Raw genomic sequence first — 20,918 nt, 5'->3', positions numbered from 1 at the left:
TGCACCCAACAGCGGGAAGAATCAACCGGCCATTCTTGGCTATAGATTGCTCCCATACCAACAGCTCCAATGACAGTAAGCGAGCAAAACTGATTAGCATAAGCAACCTTGGACACCGGGCGGTATAACAGGAGCCTCTTCTTGTGGTTGTGGGTGTTGTCATATATTAATTGCCTTGGGTGACGTTTGCCGCCGATCAGCCCAAACCAAATCATGTGACCTTTCTTCCAGTTATTTATCTCCGAGCACTGAACTTTTGCTCTAGAAACTACTTTTATACAACGTTACAACGTAACAACGTAACAACATAGCAGTCTCAACCTTCGCAACCCATACACTCACATCGCCCCTCTTCACATCCAACCATGTCTCGCGAAGCCTATCAAGTCCCTACGGCCCAGACAGGATACGCCGGCGTATCAGGCGTCGTCGAAGGAACCGCAGGCGATGCCATATCTGTCGTCTATGTCTGCGGTGACTGCAACTCGCGCGTTTCCATGAAGCGAGGAGATCAGATCCGCTGCAAGGAATGTGGACATCGTGTGCTGTACAAAGAAAGGACGAAGAGGTTCGTTTGGTTCCCCGGGCCCCCCCCCCCCCCCCCCCCCCCCACCCAAAACCCCTAAAAAAAAAAAAAAAAAGATAAAGATAAAGGGAAAATTCTGTGTTCCTTCAAGTACTCCCAGTGCGGTCTATGTCTAGGAATATGAAGGCAGCTAACGGTTGCCATTTTACTCGTTTACAGAATGGTACAATTTCAGGCCCGATGACAACCTTTCGACGATCTTATATGGTTACTACCGTCGATCTCGGAGGTCTCTTTATGATGGGAAGGAAGTGCTTTTTATTTGGTGTTACTTGTTTTGTTAGCTGTTTTCTGCTTTTTGGCAGCTTCTGCATGGCGCTAGAGAGGGGTGTATACATTATTTCATGATCTAATCGAGAATCCGGTGACAGCGTTGGGAATGAGAGGAGAGCGAACAGGCGAAGACCTATCTTGAAAATTTGTTTCACGTTGCGTTGGCGGTTGAAGTTCTATCAGGGTATGATATTCGTCGGTTTTAATGCCTCATTAATTCCATCCTCTTCGAATTCCCGATAATTACATTCGTTTCTTACTTAATTTCCAATTTCCAATTACTATGGTTACGAAGAGTTGGTTACTTGAATAAACTTTTCCAAGCTTTTAAGTGCTTCCCCGCTCTCGATTGCCCATCGTGCTCTTCGAATGCCTTCCTTCCAGCGTCCGCCGCCTGGACCAACCTCTTTAATCACTTCCCCGTCATCGCCTGGTCCCATATTGCTTGTATCAGCATCACAGATGCCAGATATGACCAACATAGCTGCAGCGTTCATGAGAACAAATTCCAATATCGGATGATCGCGAGGAAGCTCGTTTCGGAGCATCTTCATCAAAAGCATTGCATTTTCGGCAGGCATTTTACCCCCACCAACCTCTGAAAGAGGGTGCACTGAAAGTCCGAAATCGGAGGGTTGAAGCTGGAAAGATTCTATCTTTATCACTTTTCGGGGTGGCGCTTCCTCATCGCTTGTCTCACTGTCCTCCTCATTATAATCAGGGTTGGGATGCTCGGACAGTCTCCAGCAGTTGGTCTTTCCAGCACAACTGATTTCATCCAAATCTTCTTCTCCGCATATAACCATCGCCTTCTTAGCTCCGCCGAGCCTCAGAACGTTTGCGAATATGGGACCCAGCGACTGGTATGCGACACCAACCACGCGAGCTTCAACACCCCATTCGATTGGGTTTGCTAGGGGCCCGAGGAGATTGAATATTGTCCGTATACCCAACCCTTTTCGAACCGGAGTGGCAAACCTCATGCCTGTGTGGAAGTTTGGCGCGAAGAGGAAACAGTAGTTCCCCTGTTCATATACTTTCAGGATGTTATCGGGTCGGACATTGGATATGTTTGGTGGAGTCGGAGCTATGGAAGTCAAGACGTCTGCGGAACCTGAAAATGACGTTTGTGCCCGATTTCCATGCTTCGCTACTATTAGCAGCGGCGACACGATGATGGAAGATGTTGTAGAGATATTGAATGTGCGATGCGAATCCCCTCCTGTTCCAACAATGTCACACTGTCGCAGTATATTAGTATTTAGTTTTACTAATATATATATATATTGTTACGAATGACGATATTTCTCCACTTACAAAACCTCCTCTGTAAGAGCCCTCATTTCTAGCTCGTCCCTTAACCAATGCGCGTAGTGCTGTCTGCTCAATTGGCTCAGCAGCTTCTCTCATACGCATTGCGCATTGCGCAAGCACATCGGGGTCCCTGTCCTTGCCTGTGGAGTGTAGCAGTGTTAGGAGAGCCGCTGTCTGTATGAGAGATAGTCTATCCTCGAATATAAGAGAGAAAGCACCCGCGATTTCTCCTGCAGAAACCCCAGTTCCGCCTGTATCTGGGTAAGCAAGCCGTGTAAGGAGTGGTGTTATTGAAATCACCAGGTCGGAGTGAGTCATATTTTGCGGATATGCTGGTTCCCAGCTATAGACGGAAATTTTTCAACCGGGAATCAAAGATAATCTCATAACTAAATAACTTCCGATAGATAAACGGAATGACAGCTGCACTGTTTATTAGAGAAGCCCCTCCATCGTTGGACAAACAGTCATATGGTGCAAAAAAATTTGGCAGAACTCTTACCGCCTTCGGATAATGACAAAATACCTTCAGAAACCAAAAAAATTATTCTCCAACAGACAATGAGACGACATTGACGTATATTTGTCGGGCTCCAACTTCGCAATTCATGGCAATTGAGCCGTCAGTGGATGATATACCGTGTTTTACTTCATCCGATTCTTTGATTGTCACTTTCACTTTCCAATGCCTCCACGATTGCGCCTCTCCGTTTGTCTCCTACCACCAGCCTTGCGACATGAAGTCCTCGCCTATTCGCGGCGGCATGCTGGTTCTGCGGCAACAGTAGCGACAACATCCTCAATAGACCAAGTATCCCAATCGAAATTCGCTTCCTCACAACCTCCTCCTGCTCCTGCTGCTGCTACCTACCCCTCATTGCAACCCCCATCACACCGTCGCCCTGAGTTCCGCAAATCACAGCTCCACCGCCAATACACCTCACTCCTCCGCACAACTCCGTTAGTCCTGATCTTCCAGCATAACAACCTGAAGGCAGTAGAATGGGCTGGGATCCGCCGCGAACTTTCTAAAGCACTGCAAAAAGTCGACGAAGCACACGCCGCTGCGGGGAGACCAGAACCGCCCATAGCTCCCCTTATGCAGCTAAAAATTATTCAAACTAACATTTTCGAAGCTGCTTTGCGTGTTGTGGACTTCTTCCGGCCCGGTGAAACGGTTCCTAGTGGCCGAGGCAAGATTGCAGCTGCGAAGGCTGACCCCAGGTTTACCCACGATCTCTCCCGCACTGCCTACGCCGCCGTTCTTGACAAGAAGGGCAAACATGATCTCTCTACCATATTGGTGGGCCCAATTGCCGTGCTTAGTTTCCCCCAGGTTTCACCTGAGCACTTGAAGGCGGCCTTGACAATCCTATCACCCAAACCACCACAATTCCCTGCACCAACGCGTAGAGCGAACCCGAGTCTATACGATTCACCTGTACAAACGGGATTGAAGAAATTGATCCTGTTGGCAGCGAGAGTGGAAGGGAGGGTGTTTGATCAGGATCAGATGAGATGGGTTGGAGGAATTGAGGGTGGCATGGCTGGCTTGCGTTCTCAGCTCTTATCGCTCTTGCAAGGGGCAGGAGCAAGCATTACTACAACTTTAGATGCTGCGAGTACGAGTCTATATCTCACCCTTGAGAGTCGGAGAAGCGTTTTAGAAGGGGAGCAGAAGGGCCCCGAGAGTGACGCTAAGAAAGACAGTGAAACCAAGACAGACGCTCCGAAGGAATAGATGATGAATACCTGTCCTTCCATTTCTGCTCTCCTTATATTTCCATTCTATTGGTTAAGGTTCTAGTTTTTTCTACCATTGGCTTTGATACATGCTAATTTTTGTTTCCTTTATCGACTGTACAATATGCATCATATATATTATCCAATATTGGCATCATATCATCGACCAATGAGCGGGCACCTATTCCAAAGCTTAGCAGATGTGCACTGACAGGGCATGGGGATAAGGATAAGACCTACGGGTGAAGATTTCCAAGTTCTTTTTCGCTGGTCCTACTTATCTTTGCCTCATCATAAGCCTCGTGTTCATTCCGACAACACACCTGACCAGATCCCAATCCCTATCCAATCCAACCCAATCACACACCAAAATACCGGTAGACCAATCCCCCTTCTCCCCACGATGTCTTCGGCACAGGTAATCCACCGTGGCAGGATTGATGCTCGCAGCAATCTTCTCCGGCCAAGTCTGTATTTTCCAAAAATTGCTCGCACTAAGGAAGTTTATATAAAGGGGAAACTTCCCATTCTCATCGCCATCATTCGCTCCGTCTTTCCCAATGACCCCAAATGGATAACACAGTTCAGCCGTCCTCTTCAAATGAGCATTAATATAGTCAATTTTCTGCTGAATTTTTTCTTTCTCAAGTACTGCGTAGAAGTCTTGGACGCAGATGTCTCCACTGGGACAGGTCGCGAATGGCGTATTGTCCGCCCAGCCTTCGCCATTGATGCCCCAGCCCCGTCCATCCCATTCTTTCGTCAATCGCTCCTCAAGTTCAAAGCGCCGGATCAGCACGATTTTACCTCGCACTTCCCCTAACCTGGGGATTCTAGGCTCCGTGTACCACAGGCTTCCGTCTCGAGCGTAGTGGTCACGGAGAATTCGGCTAAGTTGAGCATCAGTATGGCTTCCAGGCCCTTCGCGCTTGAGAGACATGATGAGAGTTTCAGAAGGATTGTGATCGAGGAATGATTCAATCTCTGTTGTGAGATCGCGGAAGTATTTATGTCCTACAAGTGAGATGGGGAATGTTCCGTGGACAAGTATCAGGTTATCCTTGTCCGGATCATCGGGAAATTGCGGTTGTACTCTGACATCGAAAAACCGGACGCCGTTTTCCAATTGCTTTCGTGGGCTGACAGCCTGGCAGCGAACCGAGGGTGCGGCTAGGTGACATGCCGGTGAATTGTGAGTTCCGGGGATAGAAAGGGCAGAGATGTATGTTTCGTCTTTCAGCTCACGCATCCATGCATTGGGGTTTGCGGAGGAATATATGGCGAGATGAGATTCGGGCCTAACATAAATGCCAGTGAATTGGAAACGGGGGTTATCGGCCAATGGCTTCGATGTTTCATAGTCCTTGCTGGGTTCAGAGGTTTGAATCTGGTGCTTCTCACCTTCTACATCGAATATTAGTCGCAGTCGTTCCTTATCTGACTTGTCAAAAGCATGAATGCCTGTTTCCACCGATTCAAACGGCTCTATACAAATGGAGACGTCCTGTCGGTCGAAATACTCCGTGCTTTGGGATGTACAATCAACGGCTGGTTCAGATCTGGTCACATTTTTCTTCAAAACCTTTGCTACCCCTTTTATATCGTACTTTTGGACTTTCTGAGGAGAGAAGCGCTCAATTTGCTTCAATACAACTGGTGTCGACGTTAGGTTTCGGATGGTAAGGTATTCTGCAACCATGGTGGGCGAGCAAGTTTAACAGTTTCGGAATGTTAAGAGCCTCCCCGCGCCGGGTTCATATCTTGGTAACTATCTTAATAGTTAGCTATAGTATTTTTTAAGTTGTTCAGGGAAATTGCACGTGTAAACCTGTCTGTCTTCGATTCAAAATTCTCAATTAATCAACTATCATAAAGTCTGTTAATGAACGAAGAAGCCTGCAGGTGATAACGACCCTACGCCATTCGAGAACCTTTACAAAATCCACACAGAGAGCGACAGCTGTCCACACAAAAAGGAATTATAAAGCGGGTGAGGTATAGCAGCCTAGAGGGTTGGCTATGTTGGTTTGTATCATTATTGTGTTTAAAAAAAGGTGGGCCCAAATTAGGCAGCGTCGTTATAACAAGTTTAAGCTACTTTGAAATCAACGTTCAGCTAAACCTAAACCGCTAGCTATCTGCGGTCTTAGAAACGATAAACGTAGGACATGTTCCATGTGTATTATTCCATTATTAGCTTGAACTGGCTAGTATCCAAGTAGTTATTCCAAGTAAATTTATCAATCATCGAAGTTGATTGATCCGAAGTCGAATCTTTGGGTTGAACGTGGAGGGAGCCCCGGAATACGGTTGAGATGAGATCGATCACCCAATTAGGTATTATTAGAGCAAGTCTAGTTAGCATCAACTCTCTGCAATCTTTATGTCAAGGTTATGGTTGTTTAGAAGAATAATTACAAACATCTTGAATATGATCTTCCCTCTGTTGTTGAAGATCTGTTCTAAGCCAGTAGAGCATTGCCTCGAAACAATATCAGAACATGAAAATGAAGCGCAATTCATGTAACTACATTGAAACTGAACATCAGTTACAAGAAGACTCATGGAAAGTTGGCTTCAACGATTCTCCAGATTTGCAACCAATGTCTCGCAAAATTTATGTATAAAAAAAACAAAAGAAGAGATCCAATCATGAATATACATTGGCTCACTCTGTCGGACCCCCTTCATCACGTGACTTGTCTTCCATCGTATATATATCTAGTCGTTCTCGTTCCTCGTTAGTTAGCAAACTTTGCATTCCATCAAGCTTGCCATTCAGTCATCACATGGGTCAATGTTTCCTCAGCACGGTCTTAACACTGAATTCCTTGTGATACACTTTTCAGCTATTTTCATTACTAGTATATTTTTGAGGTTCACTGCGCAATCCATCACTCACTTGAGAACCTCGCTTGCCTTCAGATTCTTGCTCTCAACGACAGCATATGGTGAAAAATCAATACTGCTATTTCGACGACTGGATAAGGGAGCTCTTATATCAGGCGGGCAGCTATCTAGAAGCATTGATTAGAGAATGAAGACTCGTACAATATCCAAACCCAACCCACCTTTCCAGTTTCTCTTCCATGTGATTTTGTACCCGACTGGACAGATATTTCGCCTCAAAGAGAGACCGTTTTGGTTAGCTAGATATGAAGGGAGTGAAGGGGCCTGGAGTCAACTGGAGGTTGATGAGAGTGAAGGGCTCATGTGTTAAGAATATCGAGAGCCTCGGGGAATGTTATCGATCAAAACGAGTCCTTTTATCTGAGAGCAAACCCAATATCGATGAAGTATCACCACAGCCAGTCACATCAGAGAATCACTGGGAGCATGAGATGATTTACCAATAGGCTGACAGTGACGAGCCACGAGGATTTCCACCTCTTGGCCATATCTTAAAACTAGGGAAATACCGCAGAGTAGCTCTCAGAATTCAATGGGTTCTCGAGCAACTATGAAGTTGAGACAAGTGTAATATATAGAGCCGGACACCAGCCTTTTTGACAGCTGAGCCAAGGCGAAATAGGAACGCCGAGTTGCAGGGCTGATTGACAGCCCCAGTAATTGATCAGTCGGCAGACACTGTGAGGGTAATTCGGAATAACGAAATTCAAAACTCACAAACTACGAAATCGATAAGATAGCCGTGCGATAGTTAGCTATTCAAAACAATAATAAATAATAAATAAAAAAGAGAGAGAGAGAGAGAGAGAGAGAGAGAGAGATGAAGTTCCAAAAGAAATTGAGACTTATTCACGCTCGGCAAAATTAACTTTCCAAGGTGAAGGTTTATTGCTCACATGACTTGTGGTTGCTGTAAGGATAAATGTTTTTCAAGCATCACCACACCATTGAGCCAGAAAGCATTTTCCAAGAACGTATACGAGCTTCGGAGTTCACGATACTGTTTACCTCCACCTCCAGCGCCGACTCTCCTCTTCTTGTAGCCGGTATTCATACCAATTGAATATCTTTGACACTCATTATCACCGCTCCCTCCGGATACGCTTTTCGCGCCGTCGATAACTTACTCTGTTCCCGCGTCGCTGTGTGGACGGTTTGAAGCTGTCCCGCTGAAGCTATGGTCATGAATGAACCCCCCTCGCTGAATCCCAAGGATCAGTCGCTGTTCCATCAAGTAGTTCGGCACTGTGAGAGCAAACAGTACAAAAAAGGTGCATTGCTAACTCCTCGTGACCAGTTTTTGTCTCCGCGTAGCTCGCTGATTTATCTTGGGAATAGGTTTAAAGATTGCCGACCATGTGCTCAGAAAAAACCCTAAGCACGGAGAGACACAGGCTATGAAAGCGTTGATACTCAGTAATCAGGGACACCAAGAGGAAGCGTTTGCACTGGCAAAGGTGGCGATTGCGAATCACTTAAGATCCCACATATGTTGGCATGTCTACGGTTTATTATATCGCGCAGACAAAAACTATGACGAAGCCATCAAAGCCTATAAAACCGCCCTGAAGTATGATTCGACGTCGCAAGCAATACAGCGGGATTTAGCTCTTCTCCAAGCACAAATGCGCGATTACCAAGGTTATATTCAGAGCAGAACTACGATGTTACAACAAAAGCCTGGTTTCCGTCAAAATTGGACAGCACTGGCCATTGCTCATCATCTTGCAGGCAATTTGGCAGAGGCTGAGAATGTTCTGACGACTTACGAGCAGACACTTAAAACCCCGCCTCCAAGATCTGATATGGAGCATTCAGAGGCGGTTCTTTACAAAAACTCGATAATTGCAGAGTCAGGCAATCTGGAGAAGGCACTGGCACATCTTGATGCAGTGGGAAAAAGCTGTTTTGATGTTCTTGCTGTGATGGAGATGAGAGCGGACTATTTGCTGCGTCTTGGTCGGAAAGATGAGGCAGCGGCTGCTTATGAGGCTCTTCTGGAAAGAAACCCGGAAAACTCAAATTATTACGATGCATTGATTAAAGCAAAAGGGATTGTCGAGAGTGACCGTGAAACTCTAAAAGCCCTATTCGATGAATGGGTCAAGAAATACCCGAGGGGAGATGCAGCTCGCCGAATTCCGCTAGATATTTTGGAAGGCCAGGATTTCAGGGAGGCGGCAGACAGCTATCTTCAACGGATGCTCCGCAGGGGGGTCCCTTCTACTTTTGCGAATATTAAGTTCTTATACACAAACACAGCTAAACGGGACACTGTCCAGGAACTCGCTGAGGGATATGCCCGAGGGCATCTCGGATCACAAGCCAATGGTTCATCAGAGAAACAAATGAACGGTAATTCATCCATATTCGAGAGTTCAGTTTACTACTTTCTTGCCCAACATTACAATTATCATCTTAGCCGGAATCTTGAAAAGGCGACGGAGTATATAGATAAAGCAATCGCGCTATCTCCAAATTCTGTGGATTATCATATGACAAAGGCCAGAATATGGAAACACTACGGCAACATTCCGAAAGCGGCCGAAGTCATGGAAAAGGCAAGGTCGTTAGATGAGAAGGATCGGTATATTAACTCCAAAACAGCAAAGTATCAGCTCAGAAATGATGAAAACGAAAAAGCCCTTGACAATATGAGTAAATTTACACGCAACGAAACCGTTGGCGGACCCCTTGGTGACCTCCATGAGATGCAATGTGTATGGTATCTAACCGAAGACGGAGAATCCTACCTTCGTCAAAGGAAACTTGGACTTGCTCTGAAACGATTCCATGCGGTGAACAATATATTCGATGTCTGGTATGAGGACCAATTCGATTTCCATAGTTTCTCTCTACGGAAGGGAATGATTCGAGCGTATATCGATATGATCCGATGGGAAAACCACTTGCGCAATCACCCATATTACACCAGAAGCGCTCTCGCCGCCGTCAAGACGTACATATTAATACATGATCAGCCGGATCTGGTCCACGGTCCAATCCCCAGCAGAGTGAATGGCACCGCGGAGGGAGAGGCAGACAGTGCAGAGCGAAAGAAAGCTCTCAAGAAAGCCAAACGAGAGCAACTGAGGCTTGAGAAGGCGGAAGCAGCAAAACGGGATCTTAAAAAGGCCAGCAGCACTAAGGGAGGCGACGGGGAAACTGGAAAGGAGGACTCCGACCCCTTGGGAACAAAGCTGGTTCAATCCTCTGAGCCATTAAAGAATGCCATGAAATTTTTATCTCCCCTATTGGAATTTTCCCATGGCAATATGGATGTGCAGACAACTGGCTTTGAAGTCTTCATCAGGCGTAGTCAGTACCTATGGCTCCTTATTTTCAACCTTCTGTTCAACAGTCTCCTATCGATGCTAACTTCAACAACACAGATAAATATCTTCTTGCCCTAAAATGTCTTCTTGCCTCCCACTCTATCGACTCTGAAAATCCCGCTCTTCACACCCAGATAGCTCGTTTCCGAAAAGCAATCGACACTCTTTCCGAACCCCTTCCCTCCAATGTATCCGAGGTCATCGCTGCGGATTTCGACCCCTTGCTCCCAAAATCCCAAGATTTAACAAACTGGAACGAATCATTCCTCTCCGAACATAAATCTAGCGCTGTGCATGTTCAAGCTGCTCTGTCGGTCCGACAGTTGCTCGCACCCGACTCAAAACCCCAATGCGAGAAGGAGCTTATCTCCACTGTTGACCTTGAAACCGCATCTTTGGAGGATGCCATTGCGGGCCTCCATCTCTTAGATGACTGGCACAGCAGCCAGGAAGCAAAAGCAGCCTATATTAGTCAAGCTCAGAAGAGATGGACTGAAGCATCGGCTTTTCAGCCAACACAAATTCAATAAAAGGTGACAGAAACGAAGAATGTTTGACGTCTCATTTTGGCACCAAGTTTAAATGCATTGTTTATATATGATCTCAAATAAGAAAGTAGATTACTATTTCTATTTCTATTTCTATTGTTTTGCCGCCCTTCCTAGTTGCATTATTTTTCCTATGCCACGATTTTTAGGAACTCCCCTTCGCCTCTACACCTTTTTTTTTTTTTTTTTTTTTTTTTTTTGTTTTGTTTTGTTTTGTTTTTTTGTGCATTTTGCATTTTGCATTTTGTCGTTTGTATGAGCCGGTGGATTACTTGGTGTATGGCAAAAAGGGAAAGTTAATTTATTGGTGTCCTCTCACTTTAAACATTTCTTTGTGTTCTCAGCACTCTTATTTCAGGGCCGATGGATGTGTTGAAATGGATGGAATGAGAGGAATGGATAAGTAAGCCCTTTGAAGGGACTGCCTTACATGCCAACATGGATAGCTTTCATTAAGTTCTAGAATTAAGAGTGGTTTGGAAGGGTAGGAGGAACGAGAGAAGTTCCCAAGGTTGTGAACATTGTAAAGAACGTGATATTGACTCATGATGGGGACTTCTATTCAAATGGCGGGAGCTATGTAACTACCGATGTGAAATCAGTCCACGTAATGGCTAATTTTTACCTCATTTATTCAAAACTGTATTATGTAGGCGTCCATATTAGCCGGGCCAAAAAGAGACCAAAAAGAGATATTGATAAATCATTTATCGATGTCATCTCATTAATGATCAATAACTACCATCTAGCAATCAACAGACCCCAGTCTATGGAGGGATATGGCATCACTATAGAAAACACTGTACAAATATCGCTAAAACTCTGAGCATATGTCTAGATATATATATATATATATATATATATATATATATAACATGTACGTGGATAGATAATACAGATGATCAGTAAATAACGTTTCCGGATTACATCAAACCACCTAGCAATTTCTCACTCATCCAAATTCCCAATAACAACCTTCGGCCTCCCGTCATCCTGCTCACCCAATCCATACGTATTCCACATCCGTTTCCAAAACGGGACGTGCGCCGGCTTCTCCTCGCCACGAATCCAGTCGGTGCCTTCGGCGATCCGCTGCGCTCTCTCTTCCTCTTCTGGGGGAAGGTCAAATCTGTGCATGCGCAATGCAATGCGTGGATCCATGACTATATCGTCAAGCCATTCCCTTTCCTTGATGTCTGGGTCTACTTTTTGCTTGCGCACGGATTTAGGCCATTCCTGCTCCTCTGTTTCGAGGTCGGATTGTTGTTCGTAGTGGTTCGATGGGGTTTGAGAAGAGGGGGATAATGATGAAGATGATGATAGTGATGTGGGAGATGCGTCATCACTAGCATCTGTAGGAATTCTGAATTCAGAGTCTGGGATGTTTTTATTTTCTGTGTAGGGCCGGGTTGATGCTGCGAGGACGATGGCGGCCACGTCTCGTCCCACGGCATCTGCAAGATATCGTTGGGTGAGGAAGCGGTAGATGCGGATTGGAGTGTTGAAGAATCCTAGGATATGAGGGAACCTGACAGGGGATACGTCGATTTCTTGTGGGGTTGTTGGCGCGAGTCGTTGAGAGGGGTAAGAAGAGGGGAGGATGTAAGCCGGAGTGGGGCGGGAAAGTTTCTTCACGTCTGTTTTCTCCTCCTCTGGCCTTTTTTTTGGCGCGGATTCGGCTTCTTTATTCTCCTGTGGCGCTGATACAGCTGCAGGAGAACCATAGTCGCCTGCCAGCTGCTGGGTTGCGACCTCCGCAGCTGCTACTTCTGGAACGGGTATAGTTTCTGGTTCAGGATGGGGCTCGTCAATCGGTCCTAACCACCCTTCGTGAAGGCCACGGATATATTCCTTCCATGTATGTCTGCCAATTACCATATCGCCTTGGATTCCAGGTTCGTCCTCAATACCGAAATTTTGCCGAATCTGCTGAAGGAAGTTCTCAGCCTCATCTTCCTCGATGGGTTGACCTTCTCCTGCTCGTCGTCTTGCTTTCCTAATTCTGTTGGCAAAAGTGGCTCGGATATCTCCTTCTTTTCGACCTTCCACCACTTCATAGTCCAAGGCGCCGGCAACGATAATGGGCTTTATGTATTCTTTAAAATATTCCCGGGCACTCATCAGACCATCGCCCGGTGGTGCGGCAAGGAATACTGTAAGCTTTCTTCGGGTTTCATTCGGCGGTAAAGGCTGCTTGGCAATATGAGCAACCAAATTGGACCATTTTTCTTGTGCTTTTCTTTTCTGTCGACGGTCGTAGATAAGCGCTGTGGTAAATGAACCAGTGATGAATAGAAATAGGAGCCAATTCCTTGAAGGCAATATGGATCGGATCTTCGGGATGCCTATTTTCGGTCATCTTAGCGTTGCATGAAAATGCAGTTTGGAGAGTGTTTCCATACCAAGCATGCGAAAAGCGGGATTCTGAGGTTTCGGGGCGACATTTTGCGGCGCCGCAGAAGACGTCGAGGATGGGGGTTTGTCCGCCATAACGCCCCAAAAGAAAGCGCCAAATTTACCGCAGGTAGTTTGTATAAATAATAAGCCCAATGGGATGAATTGGCGGCGGACTCAACGTCAACGCCATGCGCTGTGACATACCCAGATGTTGTCGTTGCTCCCGTTTCTTCCATATTAAGAAAAAGGTCGAGCTTGGAGCTTGCGCTGCTGTTACCGGAAGTATATTAATCCGGGAAGTAGCTAGCGTTCCCCGTGACCTCGTCTATTTATCAAATAAGAGCCGTTACCGTGAGCGGGTAACTGACATAACACGAGGGTTTAGGCGCCAAAGGATCACATTGGACGTGCTAACTTCTTAAACGGGGCAAACGGCGGCAATCCGCGTCTCGACGAGTTTCATCTTCTCATCTCCACATCGATTGATCTCTCGTCGCTCCTTTTTCTTTTTCTGTTTGCTTTTCATTTTTATCAGCTCTCAATAATCCCATTGATTGACTGATTTTGGGGACGGGGTTTGGCTGGCAAATTAGCACGCATCCTATCAAGGTTTAGCCTTACCAACGATTTGTTCGTCCGACAACGAACCCCTTAAAACATCACCCCTCCATGGGTTCCAAGCTGACAACGCAACAAATTCCTTTTTATGTTTACCTTCTGAACAATAGCTCTTGGGTCTCCAATCAAGATGGAGCCAAATAACCATAATAACAATAACAACAATGGCAACCGCAATGGCAACCGTCTTCACTTGAACTTCGGGTTCAACAATGACCGCCCCTACACCGCCTCAAACAATAGGGCTTATCCAACTACCCCTTCAACCTTCCCCCAGCCGATGTACCAAGGGGCCCAGGAGTATGTTGATTCCCACAACCCGCATGCCTTCGGTCAGGGTTACTTCATGAACAATCCGTATGTTCCTCAGCATCCCCAGGCTCAGGGCCATCCGCATGCTCAGCAGTATGGTCATCCAAACGCAGCGTCACCACAGATAGCCTACCACGCTCGTCCTGGGTACCAGACCAACGACGCAACCAATGGTCTGATCCAGCAATTTTCCAACCAGGACTTGGGGGCTTCCCCTCGGACTGGAATGTTCGGTCGAAATCCTGGTCAAGGACAGCGCCCCCGTACTGCTGGTGCTCAACCAACACCCCAATCTCAAGGACATTCTGCTCCACAAATGCCAACTCGCAACGGTCACGGTAACGGGGAAGAGGAAGAATTGGTGAGATGTGTGGAGATATACTCGGAGAATGTGCATAAACGTGGCAGAGCTGCGAAGGAGCTGGTCAATGTTTTCTTCCGCGAGAACATTGAGCGTGCCCGTGACCGTAATCTTCGGTAAGTTTGAATGAAAAAATTCACATTTTCTGCCCACAATGGGTCTAGTGAATCTGTGGCTCATATAAAATACTTGTTTTCGCAGTGCTGTGAATCTCGACAAGGTTCTGACAAACCCATCCCTTCCAGAGGCAACCAAGCGCCAGGAGGCCCAGTCCGTCGCCAAAAAAGAGGCAAACTTCCTTCGCTTCATTAGAACAAAAGAGACCCCAGCCAATTTCCAAACTCTGAAAATCATTGGCAAGGGTGCCTTTGGGGAGGTCAAGCTTGTTCAGCGAAAGACTGACGGCAAGATATATGCCCTGAAATCTTTGGTCAAAACTGAGATGTTCAAGAAGGACCAACTTGCTCATGTCCGGGCTGAACGTGATATCCTTGCCGATTCGAAGGATAGTCCATGGCTTGTGAAATTACATGCATCTTTCCAAGACAAAGCTTATCTCTACTTACTTATGGAGTTTTTGCCAGGTGGTGATTTGATGACTATGCTCATTAAGTACGAAATCTTCTCAGAGGACATAACAAGATTCTATATGGCAGAAATAGTGATGGCTATTGAAGCGGTTCATAAACTCGGGTTCCTCCATCGGTAAGCCATCCCCTAAAATTTCCGATGGTTCAGGACCACAGCTCTTCTCCAACCGAAAGAGCATATGCTGATTTATGTTTACAGGGACATAAAACCTGACAACATCCTCCTAGACCGCGGTGGTCACATCAAGCTCACAGATTTTGGCTTATCCACTGGCGGGAAAAAGCAACATGACAACTCTTATTACCAGGCTCTTCTAAAAAACACGTCAGCATCCAAAGATAAGAACAGAAATTCTGGCTTTTTCTCAGATGCCATCAACTTGACTGTATCGAATCGTGGGCAGATCAATACCTGGAGAAAATCCCGGAGAGCTATGGCTTATTCGACCGTCGGAACTCCGGACTACATTGCACCCGAAATATTCAACGGCCAGGGATACACCTATCTGTGCGACTGGTGGTCTGTCGGAGCTATTATGTTCGAATGTCTCGTAGGGTGGCCCCCATTCTGCGCAGAGGAGCCCACTGATACGTACCGGAAAATCGTGAATTGGCGCGAGTGTCTCTACTTCCCTGAAGAGCTTACTCTATCGCATGATTCAGAACACCTTATAAGAAGGTATGTAATTTGCATTCCAATTTCCTTGGTTGGATACAGCTGACATTATTTCCCAGTTTCCTTTGTGACCCAGAACACCGCATTGGCAGAGAAGGCGGTGCTCAATTCGGGGCCACACAAATCAAAGGTCATCCGTTCTTCCGCGGGGTTGTCTGGGACCAGCTACGCAAAATCCGCGCGCCCTTTGAACCAAAGCTATCCTCAAATGTGGATGTGTCCTACTTCCCCATCGATGAGATTCCGCAGGAAGACAACTCGGCCCAACTCCGTGCCCAAGCTCGTGCCATGCCAGATGAGCAAGAGGCTGAAATGAGCCTTCCATTTATTGGATATACATATAAGGCTTTTAATGCATTCCAGGCAAGCTAGATACTATGTATTTTCTCATTTGTCAGTGTTGATCTAAGCCTGAACGAATGATACTGAGGGCCTATTTGCCTGCTTGTGTTATGCCATTTCCACTACATTTTGTTTACTTAACTTTTATGATTGATTTTGCCCCCAAGCCAGTAAAGTTTCGGAGATACCGAAATCGTGAAATACTGGATAATGACGAGGGGCATCCGGGATTCCCTTTACGAGTATGTTTCACTTTTACTACATTACCCTTTTTTTTTTTTTGGTCTTCTATGCTGCTTCTTCCACAGTTTCTGGTTTTTCCATGTAATGTGTGAAGTAGATTTGTTCTGCGAACAAAACGGGCTTTTTAAACAAGACTATTTGCCTACTTTACTTACATCTCAGTCCAACAGATCATGCGTTTCGCATGCAGGGACAGTGAACGAATAGAGTGAATGGCATTTAATTATTGACTAATTCGCGGCTTCAAGATAATACACCGGATCCTCTATACGTAACCTTTCGCGACCCTTTAATGAATTCTTCATATTTTGACAGCAAATAAATGACTGAACCTTGAGGTGCAGTAGTATATAAAATAAAAACATGTGCATATTGAGGTATCAGTAGTCCACAGTTCCCGTCATTTTAATACAGATATTTCTTTAAGTCAACTCCCTTCGTCCAAACTCCGCGCAATATACCTTTGAACTTTGTGAAGGAAAGAAATGTTATGTAAACATACATTATAATGCACTTAAAAAAAAATGCGAGGCCCTTAAAAAACGGAAGGAAAACAGGGGGGGGAAAGCATTTGGAACATGCTCATCGTCGAGTGGGGGCAAGACCAGGTACACCAGAATACCGCTCCTCTCTCTCTGTCTTAAACATAATCTGTATCCAAAACTCCTTGTTATCTTCGTCAAACCACGTCCAAAACTTTCCCTCACTCCGATCCAGTTCTCTCGCCTGCAACTTGAAACCGCAAGTCTGATACGGTTCCGCCGCAACAAGCAAATACTGAAAATTCTTATCTGGCGGATTGTCCACCTTCTGCTCAAAGGCCGACATGAACCGTACCCGCGGCACCACCCCCGGTGTAATCTCCTGATACTGTAGTTGGAACAGTAACCCATGCTGTCTCGTGAACGGGTCTCTCGTCTTCGTAATCTTATATCCGGGTCTGCCGATCTTGACCGTGTTCCGCTTCACCTGGACGCCCATGGAAGCTGGTAAAAGTGAGCCATCTTGGCCCTTACCCTCTTTTTGTTCGCGAGCGGCACGGCGCGCGAGGTTGGTTTGATGTTTGCGACCCTGGGTGTGGGCGAGGTAGGAGCCGTCATTTTGGTGTACGGTTAGACAAAGGCGACACTCGAAACTGCCGACGTGGTTCTTGAAAAAGTATGGATCCTTATCCAGGTCGATGTTTTCGAGTGCGAGCTTGCGGAGTCGTTCGCGGCGGTCGGCATTTGTGGCTGAATAGGAGGCGACACCTCCACCTCCAAATTTGGAGCCTGCGCGGTTCTGTTGAGAGAGTGTTAGAAGATATCTGAGTTAAGAATAGAGTTTCCTTTGGGCCAAATACCTGATAATCCATGATGGGAGCTTTAATAAATGGGGTTGTGGGCTTTTGGTTTTGATACTGATGGTAAGATTCATGGCAAATTATTGACGTTAAAAGTATAACTACCACGTGATTCATCCCCACACCTTCTAGCCCTAACCCAGTGCCCGGCACCGGCAGCCTTGAACTTAAGAAACATAAAACAGGGGGGAGAGTTTGCATGTATTTCCCTTGCTTATTTTTTACCTGACTGATATACCCTGTCTTAGAATTCCACAAGGCACTGTATTATGGGTATCTCAGTAGGGTCCAGGCTTTCCTTTGATGGTGCTCTTTGCACAGTCCGCTATATCGGCGAAGTCAAAGGAACCAAGGGGCAGTGGCTTGGTGTTGAATGGGATGATCCGAATAGGGGCAAACACTCAGGAGAGCATAAAGGAGTGAAGTATTTCCAATGTATGGTGCGGTTATAGTTGTGATATCTACCCCTCAACTTTTTAGCTGCCTAGAGACTGTAATTTTATACAAATAGAGCGCTCACGGGTAGTTCCAGGCAAAATCAAACACCCAACGGCTGGCTCCTTTGTGCGTCCCACGAGACAGCCTGACCAAGCTCTAAGCTTTCTACAAGCTGCAAACGAAAAATATGTCTTAGAGCTTAAACATATGCCCACTGGTCATGTAGACGTGCCACCGTGCAAACCCATTGAGATCAGCGGCAAAATCGTCGAAGAAGTCGGATTTGAGAAAATCCGTAAACAACTTGCCCAACTGCAGGAGCTTCGAATCGTTCTCCTTGATTGCATGCGAATTCACGGCGTCCTGGCTAGTGAGGGAACAAGAGAAACATATGAAAATGAGCTTCAAAGCATAGGAAGGACGTGTCCAAAGATCGTCGAACTGGATCTCAGTCGAAATCTTCTTCAAAAATGGACAGACATTGCAGATATATGCAACCAGCTCAAACATCTAAGAATCCTAAAACTAAAGTGAGAATATTGAAAAGCCTAAAGTTCTCACAGGGAAGATCGTTTGCTAATGTATCTGGCAGCGGAAATCGGATTGATGAAATCGATGATGGTGTCACATTTGGCAATGCATCTGAATTGGCACTGGACGAAACTTTTATGGAATGGAAAGAGGTAAGACCTGAAGAAACTTAAACCTAGCCGTTTACTTAACTATCTCGTTCAGGCCGCAGCCGTCTCGAATCGCTTCCCTCTTTTAAGCTCTTTGTCGCTATCTGGCAATGAATTTACATCGATTTCGTGCCCACTATCGGAAACTATCAAAGAGCTTACACTAGAATATAATCGATTCGATTCCATTTACTCCCTTCGACAGTTGACTTCCCTCCCTAGGCTAAAGAAGTTATCCCTTCGTGGAAACAATATCGACAAAGTTGGTCCTGAATGCCCTGCAATACCAATGGGTGGGGATGACGTGGTGTTTTCTCCAACGCTTACTTCCCTTGATATTTCATTTAACAAGATAAACTCGTGGACCTTTATCAATCTACTTCCTAAAGTCTTTCCTGGGCTCACCAGTCTTCGAGTCTCGGATAACCCATTATACGATCAACCACCCGCGTCTTCACGTATCACAAATCTACCAGAACAACCGATGACAGTAGATGAAGCATATATGCTTACACTTGCGCATCTCTCTCAGCTTGAGACCCTCAACTACAGCAAAATCACATCTCAAGATCGCAATAACGGAGAGCTATACTACTTGTCACTTATCAGGAAAGAGTTAGCCGCATCTCCCAAAAGTGCAGAGCAACGCATTTTACAATCACATCCACGATACAGAGAACTTTGCGATACACATGGAGAGGTTGCAATAAAACGCACCGGAGAGGGCGCTGGAAACGGAATACACCCACGCTCCCTCGCAGCTCGACTCATTACCTTCAACTTCTACATACCAAACCAGACCCAGAAGTCCAGTGGAGAGACATCTGGGGGAGTCGTAGGCTCCGAGTACAGCATCGATATCCCCAAGTCCTTCGATGTCTACCGCATCAAAGCAATCGTGGCACGCCATTTCTCTCTAACTCCTCTCCGTTTCAAACTGATCTGGGAAACGAACGAATGGGATCCCTTCTACGAATCGAAACCTGAAGACGATGAGTGGGATAGCAGTGATGAGGGTGGTGATAGGCAGCATGGACAAGGCGTTGGTTCAGTCATGAAATACGAAGATGGCAAGAAACTTGTCCGCCGTGAGGAGGAGCTGGTTGACTCCATGAGTGAGGTTGGGTTCTGGTTTGCGGATGATATTCGACAGGTAAAAGTGCGGGTCGAGGTATTCTAGATAAACTCGTTTTGTGGGAATTCCTCTGTAAACATGCGATCTGGAGGTTAGATCATATTTCCCAGCTCATCTGCATTCATTTATGTCAACGGAGAGAATAGGACGGAGATATCGATATTGATGTGGTCAAGGCGAATTTTCTCACTACAGAAGCGATTTTTGTGATATGTCTTCTCGGCCAGACCAACTTCCTTTCTTTCCTGCATGTCTTCTGAAACTCTTCAGCTAGATCTATATCGCTCAGATAGTAGAGCTTTCATACACGAAACAAGCGGTTCACCGCAAATGTATATATCCTTTACCTCTCCCTCCCATCTATTAATATACACTTCGAGTCACGAAGCGCCATTAGAATATTTGGGTAAGGGATAAGTCAAGAGCAAATCTGCATCGGTCTCTTTACTTTCTACAAACACTTACACCTTTAAGCGTTGTCCAGAATTCCCATTGGGATCAAATCTATCATATTCATATCTTTCTCAGTTTCAATCATAAATCAAATTACCTACATGAATGCAATGGCATGAGAAAGTATAACGATCATCTGCGGAACAAAATCATCTCTTCGAGCTTCGTATTATATAAGCAGTTCCATGTCATAGACCCTGGGTAACGTTCACTCCACTTTCTTTTCTGCTATGTCCCAGGTCTCGAAATTTCTAGACTGAGAACTTACTCTCCCAATCAAAGTTTACCATGGCAGAATACTGGAAGTCCACTGTAAGTTATTTCAAAGGCAAACGATGTCTTCCCCTCAAACTCTTTCACCCCAGTAAACTAGCAAAGCTAACAATTCTCCAGCCGAAATACTGGTGTAAGCACTGCAAGATCTACGTCCGCGACACATCCTTCGAACGCACACAGCACGAAGCCACTGGCAAACACCAAGGCAACCTAACGCGCTTCCTACGTGATATCCACCGCAACAGCGAGCGGGAAGAGCGGGAGCGCCTAAGAGCCAAAAATGAAATAGCGCGATTAGATAGAATTGTCTCCGGATCGAAGCAAGGCGGAGACCAACAACAACCAC

At 45.9% G+C, this 20,918-nt stretch overlaps 10 protein-coding genes across 10 annotated transcripts in view; 6 read left to right on the top strand and 4 right to left on the bottom strand.

Annotated features, from left to right (window-relative positions):
* Nucleotides 1-365: 365 nt before the first annotated feature.
* Nucleotides 366-770, top strand: PAAG_02763 (metallothionein-I gene transcription activator; the record flags this gene model as incomplete). The annotated part of the gene is made up of 2 exons (XM_002795241.2): nucleotides 366-568; nucleotides 746-770. The coding sequence occupies 2 exons, from the start codon at nucleotides 366-368 to the stop codon at nucleotides 768-770; spliced, it is 228 nt and encodes a 75-aa protein (XP_002795287.1).
* Nucleotides 771-1,146: 376 nt separating this feature from the next.
* Nucleotides 1,147-2,491, bottom strand: PAAG_02762 (anthranilate phosphoribosyltransferase; the record flags this gene model as incomplete). Its single annotated transcript, XM_002795240.2, has 2 exons — nucleotides 1,147-2,100; nucleotides 2,177-2,491. 2 exons carry the CDS (start codon nucleotides 2,489-2,491, stop codon nucleotides 1,147-1,149), a joined length of 1,269 nt encoding a protein of 422 aa, XP_002795286.1.
* A 367-nt stretch (nucleotides 2,492-2,858) lies between these two features.
* Nucleotides 2,859-3,914, top strand: PAAG_02761 (hypothetical protein; the record flags this gene model as incomplete). The annotated part of the gene is made up of 1 exon (XM_002795239.1): nucleotides 2,859-3,914. The coding sequence occupies one exon, from the start codon at nucleotides 2,859-2,861 to the stop codon at nucleotides 3,912-3,914; it is 1,056 nt and encodes a 351-aa protein (XP_002795285.1).
* A 279-nt stretch (nucleotides 3,915-4,193) lies between these two features.
* On the bottom strand, nucleotides 4,194-5,615 carry PAAG_02760 (1-phosphatidylinositol phosphodiesterase; the record flags this gene model as incomplete). Its single annotated transcript, XM_015844740.1, has 1 exon — nucleotides 4,194-5,615. The coding sequence occupies one exon, from the start codon at nucleotides 5,613-5,615 to the stop codon at nucleotides 4,194-4,196; it is 1,422 nt and encodes a 473-aa protein (XP_015701818.1).
* Nucleotides 5,616-8,003: 2,388 nt separating this feature from the next.
* Nucleotides 8,004-10,691, top strand: PAAG_02759 (NMDA receptor-regulated protein; the record flags this gene model as incomplete). Its single annotated transcript, XM_002795237.1, has 3 exons — nucleotides 8,004-8,097; nucleotides 8,165-10,144; nucleotides 10,219-10,691. 3 exons carry the CDS (start codon nucleotides 8,004-8,006, stop codon nucleotides 10,689-10,691), a joined length of 2,547 nt encoding a protein of 848 aa, XP_002795283.1.
* A 966-nt stretch (nucleotides 10,692-11,657) lies between these two features.
* On the bottom strand, nucleotides 11,658-13,199 carry PAAG_02758 (mitochondrial import inner membrane translocase subunit tim54; the record flags this gene model as incomplete). The annotated part of the gene is made up of 2 exons (XM_002795236.2): nucleotides 11,658-13,054; nucleotides 13,112-13,199. 2 exons carry the CDS (start codon nucleotides 13,197-13,199, stop codon nucleotides 11,658-11,660), a joined length of 1,485 nt encoding a protein of 494 aa, XP_002795282.1.
* Nucleotides 13,200-13,854: 655 nt separating this feature from the next.
* Nucleotides 13,855-16,035, top strand: PAAG_02757 (serine/threonine-protein kinase cot-1; the record flags this gene model as incomplete). Its single annotated transcript, XM_002795235.1, has 4 exons — nucleotides 13,855-14,513; nucleotides 14,599-15,102; nucleotides 15,187-15,666; nucleotides 15,723-16,035. The coding sequence occupies 4 exons, from the start codon at nucleotides 13,855-13,857 to the stop codon at nucleotides 16,033-16,035; spliced, it is 1,956 nt and encodes a 651-aa protein (XP_002795281.1).
* Nucleotides 16,036-16,830: 795 nt separating this feature from the next.
* On the bottom strand, nucleotides 16,831-17,602 carry PAAG_02756 (splicing factor 3a; the record flags this gene model as incomplete). Its single annotated transcript, XM_002795234.2, has 2 exons — nucleotides 16,831-17,529; nucleotides 17,591-17,602. 2 exons carry the CDS (start codon nucleotides 17,600-17,602, stop codon nucleotides 16,831-16,833), a joined length of 711 nt encoding a protein of 236 aa, XP_002795280.1.
* Nucleotides 17,603-17,859: 257 nt separating this feature from the next.
* On the top strand, nucleotides 17,860-19,888 carry PAAG_02755 (tubulin-specific chaperone E; the record flags this gene model as incomplete). Its single annotated transcript, XM_015844739.1, has 4 exons — nucleotides 17,860-18,025; nucleotides 18,123-18,558; nucleotides 18,621-18,711; nucleotides 18,764-19,888. The coding sequence occupies 4 exons, from the start codon at nucleotides 17,860-17,862 to the stop codon at nucleotides 19,886-19,888; spliced, it is 1,818 nt and encodes a 605-aa protein (XP_015701817.1).
* Nucleotides 19,889-20,584: 696 nt separating this feature from the next.
* Nucleotides 20,585-20,918, top strand: part of PAAG_02754 (U1 zinc finger domain-containing protein) — a gene marked incomplete at both ends in the record, with an annotated part of 1,054 nt that continues 720 nt past the window's right edge. The window contains 2 exons of the mRNA XM_015844738.1: nucleotides 20,585-20,608; nucleotides 20,690-20,798. Coding sequence (XP_015701816.1) covers nucleotides 20,585-20,608; nucleotides 20,690-20,798 — 133 coding nt within the window. The remainder of the gene's footprint in view (nucleotides 20,609-20,689; nucleotides 20,799-20,918) is intronic.

Source organism: Paracoccidioides lutzii, assembly GCF_000150705.2.
Source record: "Paracoccidioides lutzii Pb01 unplaced genomic scaffold supercont2.6, whole genome shotgun sequence".
NCBI classification, from domain to species: Eukaryota; Fungi; Ascomycota; class Eurotiomycetes; order Onygenales; family Ajellomycetaceae; genus Paracoccidioides; species Paracoccidioides lutzii.
The sequence above is the reverse complement of the archived record's forward strand: the minus strand, read 5'-3'. Positions and strand labels throughout refer to the sequence as shown.